The sequence below is a fragment of the Geotrypetes seraphini genome, chromosome 10 (assembly GCF_902459505.1).
Source record: "Geotrypetes seraphini chromosome 10, aGeoSer1.1, whole genome shotgun sequence".
In the NCBI taxonomy this organism is placed as follows: Eukaryota; Metazoa; Chordata; class Amphibia; order Gymnophiona; family Dermophiidae; genus Geotrypetes; species Geotrypetes seraphini.
Window position 1 is genome coordinate 59,800,647 of NC_047093.1, and position 17,320 is coordinate 59,817,966.

The 17,320-nt window shown below is 43.4% G+C and overlaps 1 protein-coding gene across 3 annotated transcripts in view; it reads left to right on the top strand.

Moving 5' to 3' along the window:
- COL5A1 (collagen type V alpha 1 chain) overlaps positions 1-17,320 on the top strand; it is a 430,660-nt gene that overhangs the window by 186,997 nt on the left and 226,343 nt on the right. For all 3 annotated transcript variants that reach the window (XM_033962082.1, XM_033962081.1, XM_033962083.1), the window contains exon 5: positions 13,285-13,416. In XM_033962082.1, coding sequence (XP_033817973.1) covers positions 13,285-13,416 — 132 coding nt within the window. The remainder of the gene's footprint in view (positions 1-13,284; positions 13,417-17,320) is intronic.

The window sequence follows — 17,320 nt, forward strand, 5'->3', positions numbered from 1 at the left end:
CCGCACCGCCCTCGGAGGTCTGCAGTCTAGGGTGGGGTCGCTAGTGATGTTGAAATCCCCCGCCAGGATGAGCTCGTAATTAGGCAAGGCCAAAATATGAGCAAGCACAGCGGAAAAGAAAGAGTGATCATACACATTAGGGCCATAAACGTTGCACAAGAGCACCGAACGATCCTGTAGGGTGCCAGCCCAAAGAACAAAACGGCCCTGGGGATCCACAATGGTCTTATGCGTAACTGCCACCACCGCTTTATTGATAAGGATCGCGACCCCACGCTGTCTGGAGTTATAAGAAGAGTATACCGCCTCTCCCACCCAATCCCTGACCAACTTGGAGTGTTCACTAGATGTAAGGTGGGTCTCCTGGAGGAAAGCCACTGACACCCTTTCCCTCCTCAGGAAAGACAGCACCTTCTTACGTTTGATGGGAGAGTGGAGACCATCCACATTAAGAGTTATATAAGTCAGATCAGCCATATCCATGGGAGCTACCTAGAAACAAGAAAGTAATACATAGGGTCTCATATTCCCAAAGAGCCTCCCAGCAGAGCCCTCCGGGAAAAAGGAAAGAAGAGAAAGACTCCCCGTCGCCAGGGGATACCCACCCCCTAACCCAACCCACCCCCCTCCAAGGCCAGACCAACCCCCAGCCCCCCCAGAATGCAACCCCCACCCAGCCACTCCTACCCACCCCCCACCTCCCCACCATGGAAAAGCCCGGGGAGTGCAGCAGGGAAGCCCTCCAGAGCCCCCATCGGACCACCACAACCCTCCCCTGCCAAGTCTGGAGGATCCCATGGAGAAAAGAGTACTCACAACCCCGCCTCCCCCTCCCCCCTCCCTGCCAACCACACCCCACAAACAGTCCCCACAACCAACACACAAACAACCCCCACTCAAACCCCCCCAGCCGCACAGCCCGCACCCTGTTTCCCTCCCCCTTCACTACGACAATGCAACCATCCCATCCCCTACCCCCCGACAGGCTCGCCCTCCCTCCCATCACCCACAACCCCCAAAACCAAAAGGTAAAAAACATCCCCATATAGCCCTCCCCCGCCCCCCTCCAGCCCATCCACAAAGAACAGAGAAACAATGAACAGTGCAAAAAACATAAGAAATGCAGTGTAAATCCCAAAACCTTCAGAGAACAACCATAATAACAGCCCCGTTCAGATCAGGACTCCAGCACTCCCAGGAAGGTGAGCAGCCCTCAAATGAGGTGCCTCCACTCCAAAGTCAGGCATACAAATAGAGTCATTAATATCCCCAACCTGAGCAGGCAAATAAACAGACAAACAAATACACAAACAGAGCTCCCCCCCCCCCGGAAAACAGTAGAAACCAGCATTACGGGCGACACAAAGTCCGCCATCCAGTTCAGGGGGAGAACATGGTCCAGACACCAGAGAACGACAGGCCCAAAATGTACCGGGACATGGCAGTCAGTCAGAGGCCAAGGGAGCCCCCCTAGGGGCCACCCCTCGGCACCAAGAGTCACAAATGGCCCCACCCCACTCCCCCAGGCCACAGAAGGAACCCATATGAGCCCTGGGGAGTCAGGGGCAGCAAGGACCTGGTATGACAGGACCAGACAACTTAAGACGCAGCCTCTCCTCGACGCTCCGCCAAAAAGGCCTGCAGTTCCTCCTTGTTCTTGCACAGACGAGTCCCATCAGATGTATGAATCCGGACCCTGGCTGGAAAGAGGACAGCAAATTTCATACCACGGTTCCGGAGCTCCGTGCAGTAGGGAGCCAAGGCCTTCCGTCTTCCCGCCACATCAGCCGAGTAGTCATTGAAGAGCAGGAGCTTCGCCCCTTCGTAGGCCAAAGTCCCAGATCTGCGGAACATCGCCAAAATACGGTCCTTAACAGCTGCATTCAGGTATCGGGCAATCACCGGTCTAGGGCGCGCCTCATCCCCTCTCGACGTCCCAATGCGATGCACCCGCTCAATCACACAGCCTCCTGCTTCAGGGTGCCAGCCCACCTGTTCAGGCAGCCATTTTTCCATGAGGTCTCTCAGCTCCGTGTCCTTGACCCGCTCAGGGAGGCCAATGAGCCGCAGGTTATTTCGCCGCCCCCTGTTCTCCTGGTCTTCCAGACGGGAGTGGAGCAACTTACAGGTGGCCTCCAGATCTCGAACCCGCGTCTCAGTCAGCCCCGCCTCATCTTCCCGGGCCGAAACCCGTTGCTCTAGTTGGGTGATCTGGGACCCCTGGCGCTCGACACAGTCCTTCATCTCGTCCACCGCCGCTTGGAAACGAGTGAATTTATCATCAATTAGGGCCGACAAATGCCGAGTCAGCTCCCTGATTGTCTCCTCCTGCAGCGCGACGGTGGTTTTTGGAGACGCGCTGGCGGCCGCCATATTTGAGGGGAGCGTGGTCTGTCGCAGTTTAACGGGCCGCGGAGTCTTCGAGGGCATGACCCAGGACCCGACGCTATCCCCGAGGCAAGTTCGCGCTACCACCGTGCGCTGCGAGATCTCAGCTTGTCCCGGAGACCAAAATAGAAACCCGGCCACGAGGTAAGCACTTTTAAAAAGGCTGGAAGGGCTGGAAGGGAACGGAGCTCGGGCTGGAAGCCTCCGCTCAGCTAAGCCTCATCACGTGACCCCCCAGGTCCAAATGTCTTTATGAGTTAGGTTATCATTTGGGCAGAGTTATGATAGTACATGGAGGAGGCCTCTGCAGGAATTAAATTTTAAGAAGAGAATACCCTTGTGTACTAGCAAACTGAACAGATACAGCATAATTGAATGAAAATAATCTATGTGTTCTTTGGAGGGTGAAGGAGGGCTGGGCCTAGCATCCTTCTGCTTATCAGAGTTTACTATGTGGTGTGAACATAGCCACGCTAGCTGATAATAGCATAGTAGATGATGGCAGCAAAAGACCAATTGATCCTTCCAGTTTGCCTCAGTTCTTCCTGTTCACACTACTAAGGATACGTCCCAGCGTCCAGTGACACTTATAAGAAAATAACACTATCTATGCAGGATAGGTTTTATCATCCTTCCTCTCTGTAATTGTACGTAAAGCTTCTCTTTATTGTATTTACATTTTCTTTTATTGTATTCACAATCTCTTTTACTGTAAACCGCCTAGAAGTCGCAAGATAGCTGGCGGTATATAAAAATAAAGTTATTATTATTATTATTATTATTCTTCATTATCTTGGGAAGATGAATATACAAGATCCCTGTTTTAAACTTGTCCCATTAGGGCTGCAGAGCCAAGAACTTCCATTTATCTGTTTGCTGCCCCCCATCCCCCCAGCTCATTCCTGATATGGACCATTCTTATGTGGACAGTCTGCTTTTAGCCAGGCAGCAGGTGGTGTGATTAGCAGAATGACTTGAACATCTTTCCCACAATTATGAACGTTGCATTTTTCTCATTTGATTAAGCAAAAACTCTGTGGAGATGGTGATGCTCAAGATGCAGGCTTTATTTAAGAATATACAATTTGATAATCCACATAAAATATATCTAGGACCTAAACCATTGGTAGCTGTGAACCCAACACGGTCTGTGTTTTGACAATTCTGTCTTCCTCAGGGGTCCCTAAAAGTCCTGATATGAGAACACATGGATTAAAAACTAAAAACAATACTGAGTCGTAACTCTGCGCGGATGAGGATTCCACAACTCCCAGTGGTTTAGGTCCTAGATATATTTTAGGTGGATTATCAAATTGTATATTCTTAAATAAAGCCTGCATCTTGAACATCACCATCTCCACAGTTTCTGTTTTCACTGGATTTGCATTTTCTGTGGGATTAAGGGTCAATTTTTTGTTTGTATTTCTCATTTGATGGAGCTTGGAACCTCAACCCAGAGCCCAGCCTTCAACACAGGCATATAAATAAGGCGATGACCGGCTCTAGGAGTTACAGTCTGGGGTACGTTTGCTCTCATTTGCAGGATTTTCTTCTGCAAACATTCCACACAGCCTGAAAGACCCAGGAATGAAACAAGATATATAGCCTCAGGGTTGCTACTCCTGCTACCCTTTCAAACACTGTATTATACTGTCCTCTGGGGAATGGCTGTTATTCATGCAAATTCATTTCATATTTGGCCATTACTGTTGAATTCATATTATTTGTAAGTAAAAAAAAATGTCATTCCTTTTAGGTCAGCATAAAATAAATCTTCCAGCTCTGGAAGAGCTCAATAGGCTTGTTAAAAAACAAATGAAATGTACAACTCAGAATCCTGTGGTTAAGACTTTGATATGCCCCCCTCCCCCCCAATCTGTTTCTTAACTCTGCAAGACATGGAACTTATGTCCACAATTCTCCATCCCTTGCCACCCAGAGTATGACAGTGTTGCCTTATTGGGTTCAGAGTTATTACAGTCTGTCCTTTGCATTCTGTGAAGTACTCAGGGCTGGTGATGGGGGGAGGGGGGGAGGGGGAGGGGGAAGGACAACTGCTCTGAGAACTACAGCTTCAGGGAAGCCCCGAAGGCTGGGATATCCTTCTCTTCTCCACATCCCATGCCCTTCACTTTTTATAGTACAATTCTCTAGTGTTGCTCCAGTTTTCTTGGTGCTGTTCCCCTGCCGCGGTCTGCCTCTTCTGATGCAACTTCCTGTTTCTGCTTGGACAGACTGTGTCAGGAGAACAGCACCAAGGCAGCTGCATGCAGCGCTAGGGAACTGCTGCCACACTGGCGACCCCTTTGCATTTTAAAAGGTGAGGGAGGCTTCAGAACAGGGTGGAGAGAAAGGAAGGACATCCTGGTCCATGGGGGGCCCCCTAGAGCAGCTGTTTTATTAAAATGGAAGGATGCTGGATGGGAGGGCATGTGGTGAACCCTGAGGTAGTAGGGAGGAGGAAGGGAAAGAGGTAGGAAGGAAGAGATGCTGGATTTGAGTGCATATTTTGGGTGGGAAAATTAGAGGAGGAAGCAGGGAAGAGAGGAATTGGGGGCTCCTCCTTAATTTCTGCCCTGGTCGCCAGCATACCTAACACCAGCCTGGAATTACTGTAGCATGTTTATATTTAGCACAGGTTTACCCTATGGATTGTCTCTTGATATGTATATATTTGTACTTCAGAATATACTCAACAGGCTGTTTGCCAGACTTTCTCAAAGAAGAGTTTTGTGTCAGAATTAATTTAGCAATGAGAGACAATAGGCTTTTGCAGCTTAATAATGTAGTAAATAGAGGCGGATAAAAGCCTAATGGTCCACCCAGGCTGCCCAGTTATTTGGCTGGCCAAGTTTATCTTCATGAAGGAGAAATATTTCATCGTAAAGTTTAGCTTCAAGTTTATTTAAAAGTTTGATTTGATTGCAATATCACAATCCAATGCGATTTACAAATAAAATCAGGGTAAAAGTAAAAAAACAACTAAGAATAAAAACTACACAAGTAATAAAGGTAAGACACTACAGGGCACAAGAGGAGGATAGGTTTAAATACAATTCTTAAACAAATAAAATGAACATAGGTATTAAGACAAGAGGATGGGAACGGGTTACCCATTTAATTTTCATTAAAAAAAAATTAAACAAGTTTTCAGTACGCTATAGGATGTTTGAGTTATATAGAATTTGAACATCTCAGTTGAAAGCATCCTTAAAAAGCCAGCTTTTCAGGAGACCTTTGAACTTACTAAGTGATTTTTCTTCTCTTATATAAATTGGAAGCAAGTTCCAGGTTTGAGGTACCATAACTTTAATGCATTTTAAGGTTTTACGATGACATACTTTTGTAGAATTTATATGAACTCATATGGCCAAGTGACATATAGAAACTTAACTGTCCACTTATTTTCTTCTCTATATTTCATTGTGCTTTTGCTTCTGTAGTAGAGTTCAGTTTCTAATTTTGCTTGCTAAAAGCAGTCAAGAAGAGGCAGGGAGGAGCCAGACCTGTTCATTTTCACTAAGTCAGGCAGTAAGTATTGGTTCAGGCTGTACCGCAGCAGCAGCAGCTAAGTCATGCGCAGCCCCTGGCCTTCGGCATTGGCATGCAAAAGTGCGTTCATCCTCCTTTGTTTGTAAATCATGTAAGAGAAGCCCACAAAATAACACACAATTTAAATGCCATGCATCATTCTTGGCCATGCCATCCTGGCACTCAGCTGGGATCAGGAACAGACAAAAGAAAGACTGGGAGCCATCCATCAAAACATTAGAGGATAAATATGGAGAATGGCACTGTCTTCATTTGTTAAAGTGATGGTTAGACACTGGTAATGAAAGGCTGAAATAAAGTGACAGGGCACATGGGTTTGCATGAGTCCAGGAGATACCTTAAATAGTCTACAGAATTTCAAATGAAAATTCGTAGATGCAGCAGATCAGGGTTGCAAGACCCTGGTCCTTGAGGGCTGCAAATAGCTTTGCTTTTCAGGCGGTACAAATTAAACTGGCTCTTAGAGCAAACCTTTGCAGATACATTTGATGAATATTCACACCCTGACCTGAAGGACTGGGTACTGTACACCTGTTGTATGTGATTGTGATCTTGCAGCTTGTCAGTGTGAATGGAGCAACTGTAGGGATGTCTCTAAGATAAGAGAGTAGAGGCACCTTTAGGGCTCAGGGTGCCCTCGCCTCAGCTCCAGCCTTCTTCCTGGAGGAGTAGCCTAATGGTTAGAGCTGTGGATTGAGAACCAGGGAAACCAAGTTCAAATCCCACTGCAGGTTCTTGTGATCTTGGACAAGTCACTTAACCCCCCCATTGTCTCAGGTACCAACTTAAATTGTAAATCCATTCATCCCTTATGGTGTCCCCTTTCCTTTTCCTACAGTAATGAGCAAGGATATGGAGACATGTGCTGCCCTTAAAGAGTGGCTACAAGAGACTGCTATTGGAACGATAGCTCCAGGATGAGAGCCTGTAGAAGTGGTTAAAGAGAGGAAAAGACAGAGTACTGTCCAAACTCTTCTTACTTCAGGATCAGAGTAGGCTTTATGTGCATGGTGCTAGACATACTTTGATAACTTACAATTGACTGTGTTGGGTGAAAGATTGCATCTGGCTTTATTGATTGCTTTTAGGTCACATTAAAAATAGCAACCAAGTCATATACCACTATGACAGAGTCTATAAAAGTTGGTGACTTCTGATCAGTTCTTTTTCTGAGAGTTTCAGTTTTAGTGTGTGGTGCAGTGGTTAAAGCTACAGCCTCAGTACCCTGGGGTTGTGGGTTTAGACCCACACTGCTCCTTGTGATCCTGGGCAAGTCACCCAATGCCCCAGGTACATTAGATAGATTGTGAGCCTGCAGGGACAGACAGGGAAAAATGCTTGAGTATCTGAATAAATTCATGTAAACTGTTCTGGGTTCCCTTGGGAGAATGGTATAGAAAAATTAATAAATATGTAAGTCATATTATAGAGAGATAACATTCAGTCATATTTCCTAGCAGCTTTCTGGCTGAAATGCCTCAACTATATTCTCTTTCCTCCAGGGATACTGCTATAATTTTGAATGGCCAAAAGTGATCCATGCAAATGTTGGATCTCTGAATATAGCAAAATAATTTTTGAAAAACATGGTTCGGAGTAGGAATTTAACAGACTGCTATGTGTCTATTTATTCCCTAGAAAAAAATTCTAAATTGTGGCTACTAGATTAATTTTTTTGAAAAAGAAATATAGAGCTGTAATGGATCAATTTGTGAGAGTAATATAAATTATTGCTATTGTTGTATCACTGGTTAAAAGCTACCAAGAGGAAGGAAGGTCCAGAGGGTAATAAATCCAAGTTTAAGCAGCTAGAGGTAAAAACCTGGAGAGGAATCTTTCCCACCTTAGTGGGCAGGTACAGCTTAATTTTAATGGATCTGGGAGAAATGAACAGATCCAATGAATTTTTGATAATCTATGCATTCATGTCTGAGTCAGTGCCGCTGCTTAAAGCTTGATGAATTAGGAAGATGACATTCCAATAATACTGTCAGACTTCTATCATGTGTTGGGTGTTCTCTGTTCACTGTGCCTACAACTTTACTCAGATTCTTTTATGCTTGATGAAATAATGGATCTGATTTGCTAATCCCTTAGCCAGCTGTACATAGCTTTTATCAATGAGGGAACGTTGGCTCCAGGTTGCATCAAGGGAAACATGAGAAGACTGGGAAATCCCAAATAATCTCCAGTAATTCCATGAGGAGGCACCTCTGTTTCTGAGACAGCTCTCCAAACACACCATCGAGCTGACCTTGCCCTATGTACCATAGACATTGTCTATTCAAGGCCCTTAAACACTAAAATATCTTGTAAAAGAACAAAATTTGTAAAAGAGACATTGTTTCGAATGTATTTCTGTACCATGCTGCCTTCAAACTCAGGTTTCCCTATGGAGGGAATAAAACACTATTCTCAAACCTACAATTGATTACCTTTATACATAAAACACAGCACTATGATCCTAAATGATTTTTTGAAAGATTTTGTGCTATATTTTAAAGAAAATGTTATGTCAGTTTCTGCACTTTTGCATCAGACACTGGAAATCACAATAAACTTGGGATTAACAAAGTCTTTTTGTGCTGGTAATTATGATAACATTTAACCTGTCTTTAAAAGTAGGAGCTGAGGAGCAGTCTAGAGTGTGAAAGGGAGGGGAGACAGGGGTTTTGTTGATCCTTGCTATGTATATTTACATTTATAAAATGACAATTGTACAGAATATTGTTTCTTTGTATACTTTACTAAAATATGTTCAATATAAAATCATAACTGACACTTGTGCGGATGGGATCAGATGGTTTGCGGGGACTGAGCTTGCAGAGACGGGGCGGAAATATGTTTTTTAAATTTCAGTCTTAGTAGTTTGCCAGTCCACAAAATAATTATTTTATTTCTACAGCAGAGTCGGCAGCTGCGCTGAGGTGCAGGAAGTTCCCCCGATGACTCGTCTGCCGGCTTTGCTCCGGAAGAAGTAAGTTATGTCAGAGGGGGTGGACCCGGCAGACGCATTCATTGCAGGTCCTTGCCGCAACTCCCTGCGTCTGCCGAGTCAACCCCCTTCTGACGTAACTTACTTCTTCCGGAGCAAAGCCTGGAGTCATCGCGGGATCTTCCAGCACGTGGCTGTCGACTCTGCTCCAGAGCTAGTACGTTGGAGTGGAGTGGACTGGCAGCCGGCAGCTACAGTCATCGCGAGAAAGGAGCAGGACTGCTGGAATGAAAGAGAGGTGCAGGGAGAGAAAGGGGGCAGGGTGGTATGGAAGGGTGGTGCTGATGGAATTGATGTACAGGGAAAGGGGAGAGAGACATAAGGGGGAAGGATACTGGATGGAATTGGATCGGAGGGAAAAAAAGGTGGCAGATGCTGATTGAAGAGGGGTGGATGGAGAGAGAAAGGGCAGACATTGGATGGTAGTGTGGCGGGTAGAGGGGGAGCCTATGCTGGATGGAAGTGCAGATGGGAGAGATAAGGGAGCAAATGCAGGAAGGAAATGGGAGGAGAGAAATAGGGGAGCAGACGATGGAAGTGGACAGAGAGAGGAGAAGGTACTAGATGGAAGGCGTAGAGAAAGAGGGCAGATGATGGAAGGAGGGGATAAATAAAAGGAGGGCACATGATGGGGGAAAAGGACTGAGTTAGAGAAATACTGGAGGGGTGAGGGAAAGAGGTGGCGAGCTGTAGATAGACAGTAAAAAAGGAAATTGATGAGAGGATAGTAAGAACATAATCTAGATGGATGCAGAAAATAAATTGAAAAGGAAAATGAGGGAAGAAAGGGATTGCAGAAGAGAGGTGTGGGAGAGGGAAGGAGAGGAGAGAGATGCCAGACCAATGGGGGTGAAAGGAGAGATGGAAGGGGGAGGCATACAGTTTCTGGAAGGGGCATAGAAGGAGAGAAGATGCCATATAGGGGCAGAGAGATGGCAGACGGATGGAAGGAAAAGTAACAAGAAGATGAGGAAAGCAGAAACCAGAGAAGACAAAGATAGAACAAAAATTTTCTATTTATTGCTTTAGGAGACATGTGTCACTGTTTCTGTGGTGTTGCATTGTATGCAGAGTCCAGCTTCTTGCTGGTTCAATTTAACCTTTGTCTATGTATTTCTATTTTATTCCCTCCTTTTTACAAAACTGTGGAATGTTTTTTAGCGCCAGCTCTGACGCTCAGAATTTCATGAGCGTCAGAGCTGTTACCACCATGGCTAAAATCCACACTACAGTTTTGTAAAAGGGGGAGGGGTTAGTTTGTTATGACATTCCATACTAGGCGAAGGTGTTTTCTGTGTTCTGTGTGTTCAAAAGACATGGTTTTATGTTAGGATTGACAGTGTAGGATTGATCTGTACTAGTCTGGCTTGTTTAGTTTTACAATGTATTGTTGTTGTACTGCTCACTGCAGTATGTAAGATGCTGCGTTTTCCTAGGTACTCATTTGTAACGTGTGGATTGTTACTAAAAATCATGTTTTTCATACAGATTGGGGGGTGCTAAAAAATGATGGGCCCCGGGTGTCACATATGCTAGGTACGCCACTGCTAACAGCTCATATAGTCTGTCACTAGGAAGAAAAGGGCTTATTTTAATGATATCATTATGTAAAAATGATTTTTGTTCCTGGACAGTAAATGTAATTTCCTAATTTCTCATGCCTAAAAAGAACAGAAAATGTCTGTTATTTCCATTAAACTTTGCTTTTATGGCCAGGATAGTCAAATTTTGCAATTTACCTTTTTAAAATGTGAAAACACTGAATTTTCAACTTTTCGTTCTTATAAAGTCATAAAAGGCAACATATGAATCACAATTAACATGTATTTATATTGAAGTTATTCACAAGTGTTCCAGCAATTATTAAATGTGAATATTTTGTGGCCATATTTGACTGTAATTCCGTTATCGCTGCTGAGGTGCCATGTTTACAGCTCACTACGCTCTGCTCTCTGAGCACTTGATTTTGGTCAACTGGTTTTATTGTTTTGCCACTTCCCTCTGCCTGGTTCCGCCCTTGATAACTCCCTGAACGGAATCTCTCCCACCTTCAGCAGCTCCAGCTGTGCTTCTCATATCCTCTGTGTATGGCAGGTTGTTTTTGTTAACGATGAACTCGGCCGATACCAAGTGCAGTCCAGGACACAGTAGGAAAGCAAAAAAGGGGCTTTCGGGTCTCATAGGCCAGGCTAGTTCAGCGTCTCCAAGAAAATGACAAAACATTACGGGTTCAATTCCTTTTCAAATAATTAAAGAGGACAATAGGAATTTTTGTTTCCTGCAGCCTATGGTCTGTATTTTCAGCAATGTTTTTCTGCTTTGCTGTCATCCCTTCACTCTCTGGGTTTATGGGGCTCTGTGACATTCTCGTCACTATTAGAGTTGTCACAGCTGCTGCAGCTGTCCTTTAAGGTTACCAAATCGAGAGTCCATGTGTGCTGCACCTGTGAATTCCTAAAGGACACAGCACATGAAAACACTATTATGGGGACAATAAGGTCCCATGAAGTGGCCTTAAACTATAAATCAACCCCTGTCAAAATGGTTTTTCCTCTCAGTGAGTAGAAATTACACACTATAGTCCAGTTACTGCTGAGGGCCAATTTACTTCTTTTTTAATTTCCTGTTTGGTTAATACTAGCATCTAATGCTGTAAATAGATTCAAATAATGTTTATTACTGAAAGTCTGAGGGGGGAGGGGTAATTTTCAAAGGGTTTTGATGGATAAATTAGACTTGGTGCCTAAATTGATCCCTCTGAAAATTGATTAAAACTGACTGGCTGATTTTGTAAAAGATGCCTAAAGTTAGGCACCTAAATCAGCGCATTTACTTATGCTGGGTTTTACTAAAAAGTGCTAAAGGCTTTCAGTGCGGACCAGCGAGGAATTCTATGAGCATCAGAGCATTTATCTCATCGGCCTGCGCTAAAAACCTGTAGCGCCGTTTAGTAAAAGAAGCTTTTAATTATTAAAAAAAACTTAATTGGCACTAATAAGTAATTAGCACTGCATAATTGGCTTAAATTAAAATTAATTGGGTAGTAGGTGCTTATATGGGTAGGTGTCTACCACTTTCAGGTAAGCACCTAGTCCAAGGCACCTACCAGAAAGCAGGAGTGGTTAGGTGTGGATCGTGGGCGTCTCTGGCATGCAGGCGGCTGTTATTTATGTTTATTTCAGTGCTGGGCACCTAAATCTGTAAAATGAAAAATCTTCACCTGAAAACTGAGGTACCTATATCAGTGTATGCTTATGGCAGGATTTTCTTGGCTTAAATAGGGGGTGCCTTAGGTTCAGACGCAACTAGGCATGATTCTATAAATGGCGCCTAACTTAAGATTGACATGCGCCATGAACCGCACTCCTCGGTGCTTGTGTTTTAGAAGCTGTGTATAGAATCTTGGCCTAAGTTCCTACATTTAAGAGCCTATTTTCATTATGAGCCTAAAAGGTTGGGGGACGGCAAGAGTTAAGCGGCAGGGAAAAAGTCAAGCTCCTAGCGTTGAATTTTAGTGCTGGGCACCTAAGACTGTAAAATGAAAAATCTTCACCTGAAAACTGAGGTACCACTAATAATAATAATAAATTTAGTTATATACCATGATACCTCACAGTTCAGTGCAGTTTACAATAAGAGGTAAGAACTGTAAAAGCACAGCAAATTTACGCCACAAAACATAGTACATTATATATAAAATATAACATTAAGAAATGATTAACTTATTTAGATTATACGTATTTATCAAACAGATATGTTATTAACGATCTTCTATTTTTTTTATAATCTTTATTAAATTTTCCAACTACAATTGTGCATACAAATAAATCATGTACATATAATATTACAAGAAAAGCACAATAAACTTGCATATAATAATAAGCAATTATTTCCCCCCACCCTCTCACCTATTAATCAAGAAAATAAATACCCACAAGAAACTATCTGGTAAGAAGAAGAATTTAAGATCAAACCAATAAAACATTTCTTCCAAAGTCCTGTCTGAAAGGACAGGGTTCTGTTAAGATGTTAGGGGATAGTTAAAAAAAAAATAAATTTGAAAATTGACACCTAGGTGGCTTCAGTCAAGTATTGAAAATTCTGAGGAGGGTCATGGTAAGAAGGGCTTCTATTCCCCTTAAGAAATGCACAAATGTAAAGACATTTAAAGAAGGGTAAGACCAGTTCGCAGCAGGTTACTGGAAAGGAGCTGTAGCAAAGAGGTACCAGCATTAACAGTATCTGCTGAGAGCCGCCATGTTAATATACTGCTATGCCGGGTCACTAGCCCAGCCTTCAATGTTATTCTCACTGTCAGCTGTTGTATTCATTATGACATCTTCTTCCAGGGGGATATTCAACAGCTTTTGATTGTACCGGATGCCAAAGCAGCCTATGATTATTGCGAACACTACAGCCCTGACTGTGACACCTCTGTTCCCGATGTACCCCAGTCTCAGGACCCTAAACCGGATGAATATGTAAGTACAAAAAACCAAACTCTCCCTATCCTGCTAGTGTTTCAAAGCCTTTCTGAACTCTGTTGGAGAACATTCCCTTGAGATCTCTTCTGATTTATCAGGAAACTAAACTCAAGATGGATTTTCTGGTGCAGAAAATGCCAGTGACCCTAGCAAACCCCAAAATTTAAAATGTGAGAGTAATATTGACAGAGAACCTCGCAAAATGCTTAATACAGGGGACCAAAAGGGGCCCGAGACTAGGACCATTCTGAGCCTGAAATGTGTCCTGTGCAACACACATACTTAGGGTTACCAGATTTTCGGGAACAAAAATCTGGACCCATGGCCCCGACCACAGGTCCGCCCGAGCCATGCTCCATTCCACCCCCAGCCCTGCCCCCTCAACTGGTCACTTGTCGGGAGGGCATCTCCGCATGTGCTGGTGTGATGTGATGATGTCGCACGAATGCGTGTGACATCACTGTGTTCTATTGGTGCATGCGCAATGCCGCTGCTAGCTGGAAGCTTTTCAAAACCCAGACAAAGTGCCGGGTTTTGGAAAAGCTGTCCAGACCCCTGGATGTGTCCTCGAAAAGAAGGACATGTCCTGGGAAATCCGGCCGTCTGGAAACCCTACACATAGTAGCGCTTTTACACCACCCACTACGTCATGACCAAGCGGGTTCCCTTATGGCCGCACCACCCATGCATAGCTTCCTGTGGCCCTACCAGAGATTGCAGTAGAATAGTGGAGACTTGCCCCATCTCAGGTAGAAAAACCAACTAAACAGACTTGTGTGTAAAATGTCTATATGTAAAGAGCACTCAGATACCTACACCGTCAAATCATATTAGATTGTTCAAACGGCTCGTGTAGGTTACAGATATCATTCATTGAGCTCTAAAACATTAGTGCAAATGCTCTGTGCTATAAACTCAATAAAGTGCAGAGTGCAACGCAAAATCAACCAAAAGGCACTTATCTTATATGGTCTTGCGCTCAGTTCAAAATTCAGTTTACTCAATGCCCAACGGGACCCGTTTCGCCACGGTAACGGCTTCTTCAGGGGTCTAGGTCATTGAACGGCTCCTTAAGCTTCACTGACAAAATGGCAATGATACCACCCACTACATCATGACCAAGCGGGTTCCCTTGTGTCCCGTGTGGCCGCACCACCCATGCATAGCTTGCTGTGGCCCTACCAGAGACTGCAGTAGAATAGTGGAGACTTGCCCCATCTCAGGTAGAACAGCTCCATTTACAGATACCAGATCTGTGTGAAATTTTCAGATCTGGGCTTTTTCTGTTTTGCAATGAACCACTGCAAAGTGATGTTAGAAGCAGGCTCATAGCCTGCCTTTCTCTACTATTTTTGTGCACTATTAGAAATAAGGATTTTTGACAATGGTCAGTGGGACTATCTGATTCAAGACTAGGGTTACCAGATGTCCTGTTTAGATTGAAAGCTCTTTCAAGCAGGGACTGTTTTCTTCTTCTTTATGACTCTGTGCAGCGCTGCGTGCATCTGGTAGCGCTATAGAAATAATTACGTGCATGATCGGAGGCCCTGCAGACATGGCCTGGACTCGGGGAAGAAGAAATAATTTTTTTTTTTTGGGGGGGAGGCATGGCTGGGGGTGGAATGGGCTGAGGCAGAACAGGGCGGGGCCATATGCCCTATTTTTTTTTCTACAACAAATCCGGTAACTCTAATTCAGGACACAAAAGGTTTCACTAATTGTTTTCTTTGCTCCTCTCCCAGAGCATGCAGGGTATACAGATTAATCAAAGACATACCCCAGTATGTTTTGGGAGAGGAGCAAAGAGTTCACAGTTACGTGTTGAAATGAGACAAGAAATAGTAATAGGAATGGCTTAGAAAGTTGATTTACCATGTTCTTTAGCCAGGAGTATAGCCTGAATTTGATTTGTAGGACGGCCTATGGGTAGACTGGGGGGAGGGGGGAGGACAAGCATTTCTTCTTAGTGTGAATGTTCATACCCAGTCCCAGATGCCATTGAAGGGATATACCTCTAGGTTTTTGAGCTGACACGATAAAAATTTGGTGAGCCAGTCATGTTTACTGCAGTCCTGCATAGCCTCAGAAGAAGCCAATCTATGTTTGGCGAAACTGGCACCGTCGGGATTGGACTGTTGAAAATAATGTAAGATAAGTTTGAAGGCTCTTATATTTCAACTCAGCCATTACTATATACATATTATTCAATGTGCATCTGATTATATTCCAGACAAAATAGTAAATAAGAAAAATAAATACTAAATTTTTTTTTTTTTAAATATACAAATTGGGGTATTTGAGAATATGAGAGGTTATTTTTACAGTATCAGTGATCGAAATATGGAACTGATAAGTCTCAAATTTAAATATTTTAGTATTTCATTGGTTTCTTTATATATATATTATTTTTTTTTTTAATTCATTTTCATTCTAAAAACAGTACATACAAAAATTGCATAACAAGTTGCCTGAAAAAACAGCACATATTCATCAGTGAAATACATAAGAATAATTTTCACCCCTTCCCCCCTGATTTCAATATATTCAAGATACCCATAAAATAGTACTAACAACTCATAAATAAACCAGTCCCTATACATTATCCCTCTCCCTTCCACCCACCCTCCTTCCCTGGATGTAAAAAGTATAACCAAAAGTAAAGGGAAAAACCATTCAATTAGAATCAATAAAATTGGTCAATGGACCCCACGTCAGATTAAACCACATAATATTACCTCTTTGTTCAGACATCATTTTCTCGTAACGATAATACAAGCATATTGAATTCGACCAAAAAGTGAAATTTAAGCGGTCACAATTCTTCCAGTTTGTCATAATCATTTGGATGGCTACCCAGTCATTATACCCAATAACCTGTTTTTATGCCTATCTACTGGAGATGTAGGAGATAACAGCGTCCCACATAATACTGCTTCATATGACAGCGGAACGACAGTCTCCAGAATCAGAGTAATATGTCCCCATATAGATCTCCAAAAACAGTATCAAAGGATAATAGAACAATAGATGATCCTGTGTCCCTATATCGAGATGACAGAGCCAGCATCTATTTGACTTAGAACTATCTAATTTTTGCAAATGAACAGGGGTCCAAAAACTTCTATGCAACAAAAAAAAACAAAACAGGTTTGTCTCATAGATTGGTTTTTGAGCAGGTTTCTGAGATCCTTTTTTCTCTCATATATAACTTAACACCTTTTATTTGTTATTGGAAGCCAGAGTTTTATTGGAGCTTGAACTATTTATTTGGCTTTCCATCCCATCCCATTTGTTGGGTAATGTTCAAACCTGGCCAGCTGAAGACATTCTCATCCACATCCCGGGGTCATGCTGCCTCAGCTTCAGACAGCAGCACTTCTGCACATGCTCAGTTCAGTTGCATGAACTGAACATGCACAGAAGTTCTGGCATTGGCAGCTGGAGCACCCCACCTACTTTCTTCTATTCAGACAGCATGGGAGGGGGCTCAGGAGGTTAATCTCTTTGGCTGGTGAGGCTGGAGCATCCCTGCCAGCCAAGCTGCAATTTTGAAGGAGGCCTTAATCCAAGTGGGGTGGGGGATCCACTGCTTTAGCCAACAGTGAATCTGGGGCAGATGTCTTGGTTTTCCTTAAACTTATCCCACTGAAAGGCAATGATCCTAATTTACTAAGCATTTCCCTCCTAGACACAAAGGGCCAGATTCAATAAATGGTGTCCACATTTAAGTGCCATTAAGATTTGCGCTAAGTGACAAATCTATAAAAGTCACTTAGCACTAAGCAGCCTTTATAGAAAAGTAATTAGAGCAGATTTATTTGATCATGATAACTTATCGCCATCTGAAACCTGGTTTAAATCCTCACGCTCAACTGATGGTGGTGTGTGCTTAAATTCAAGT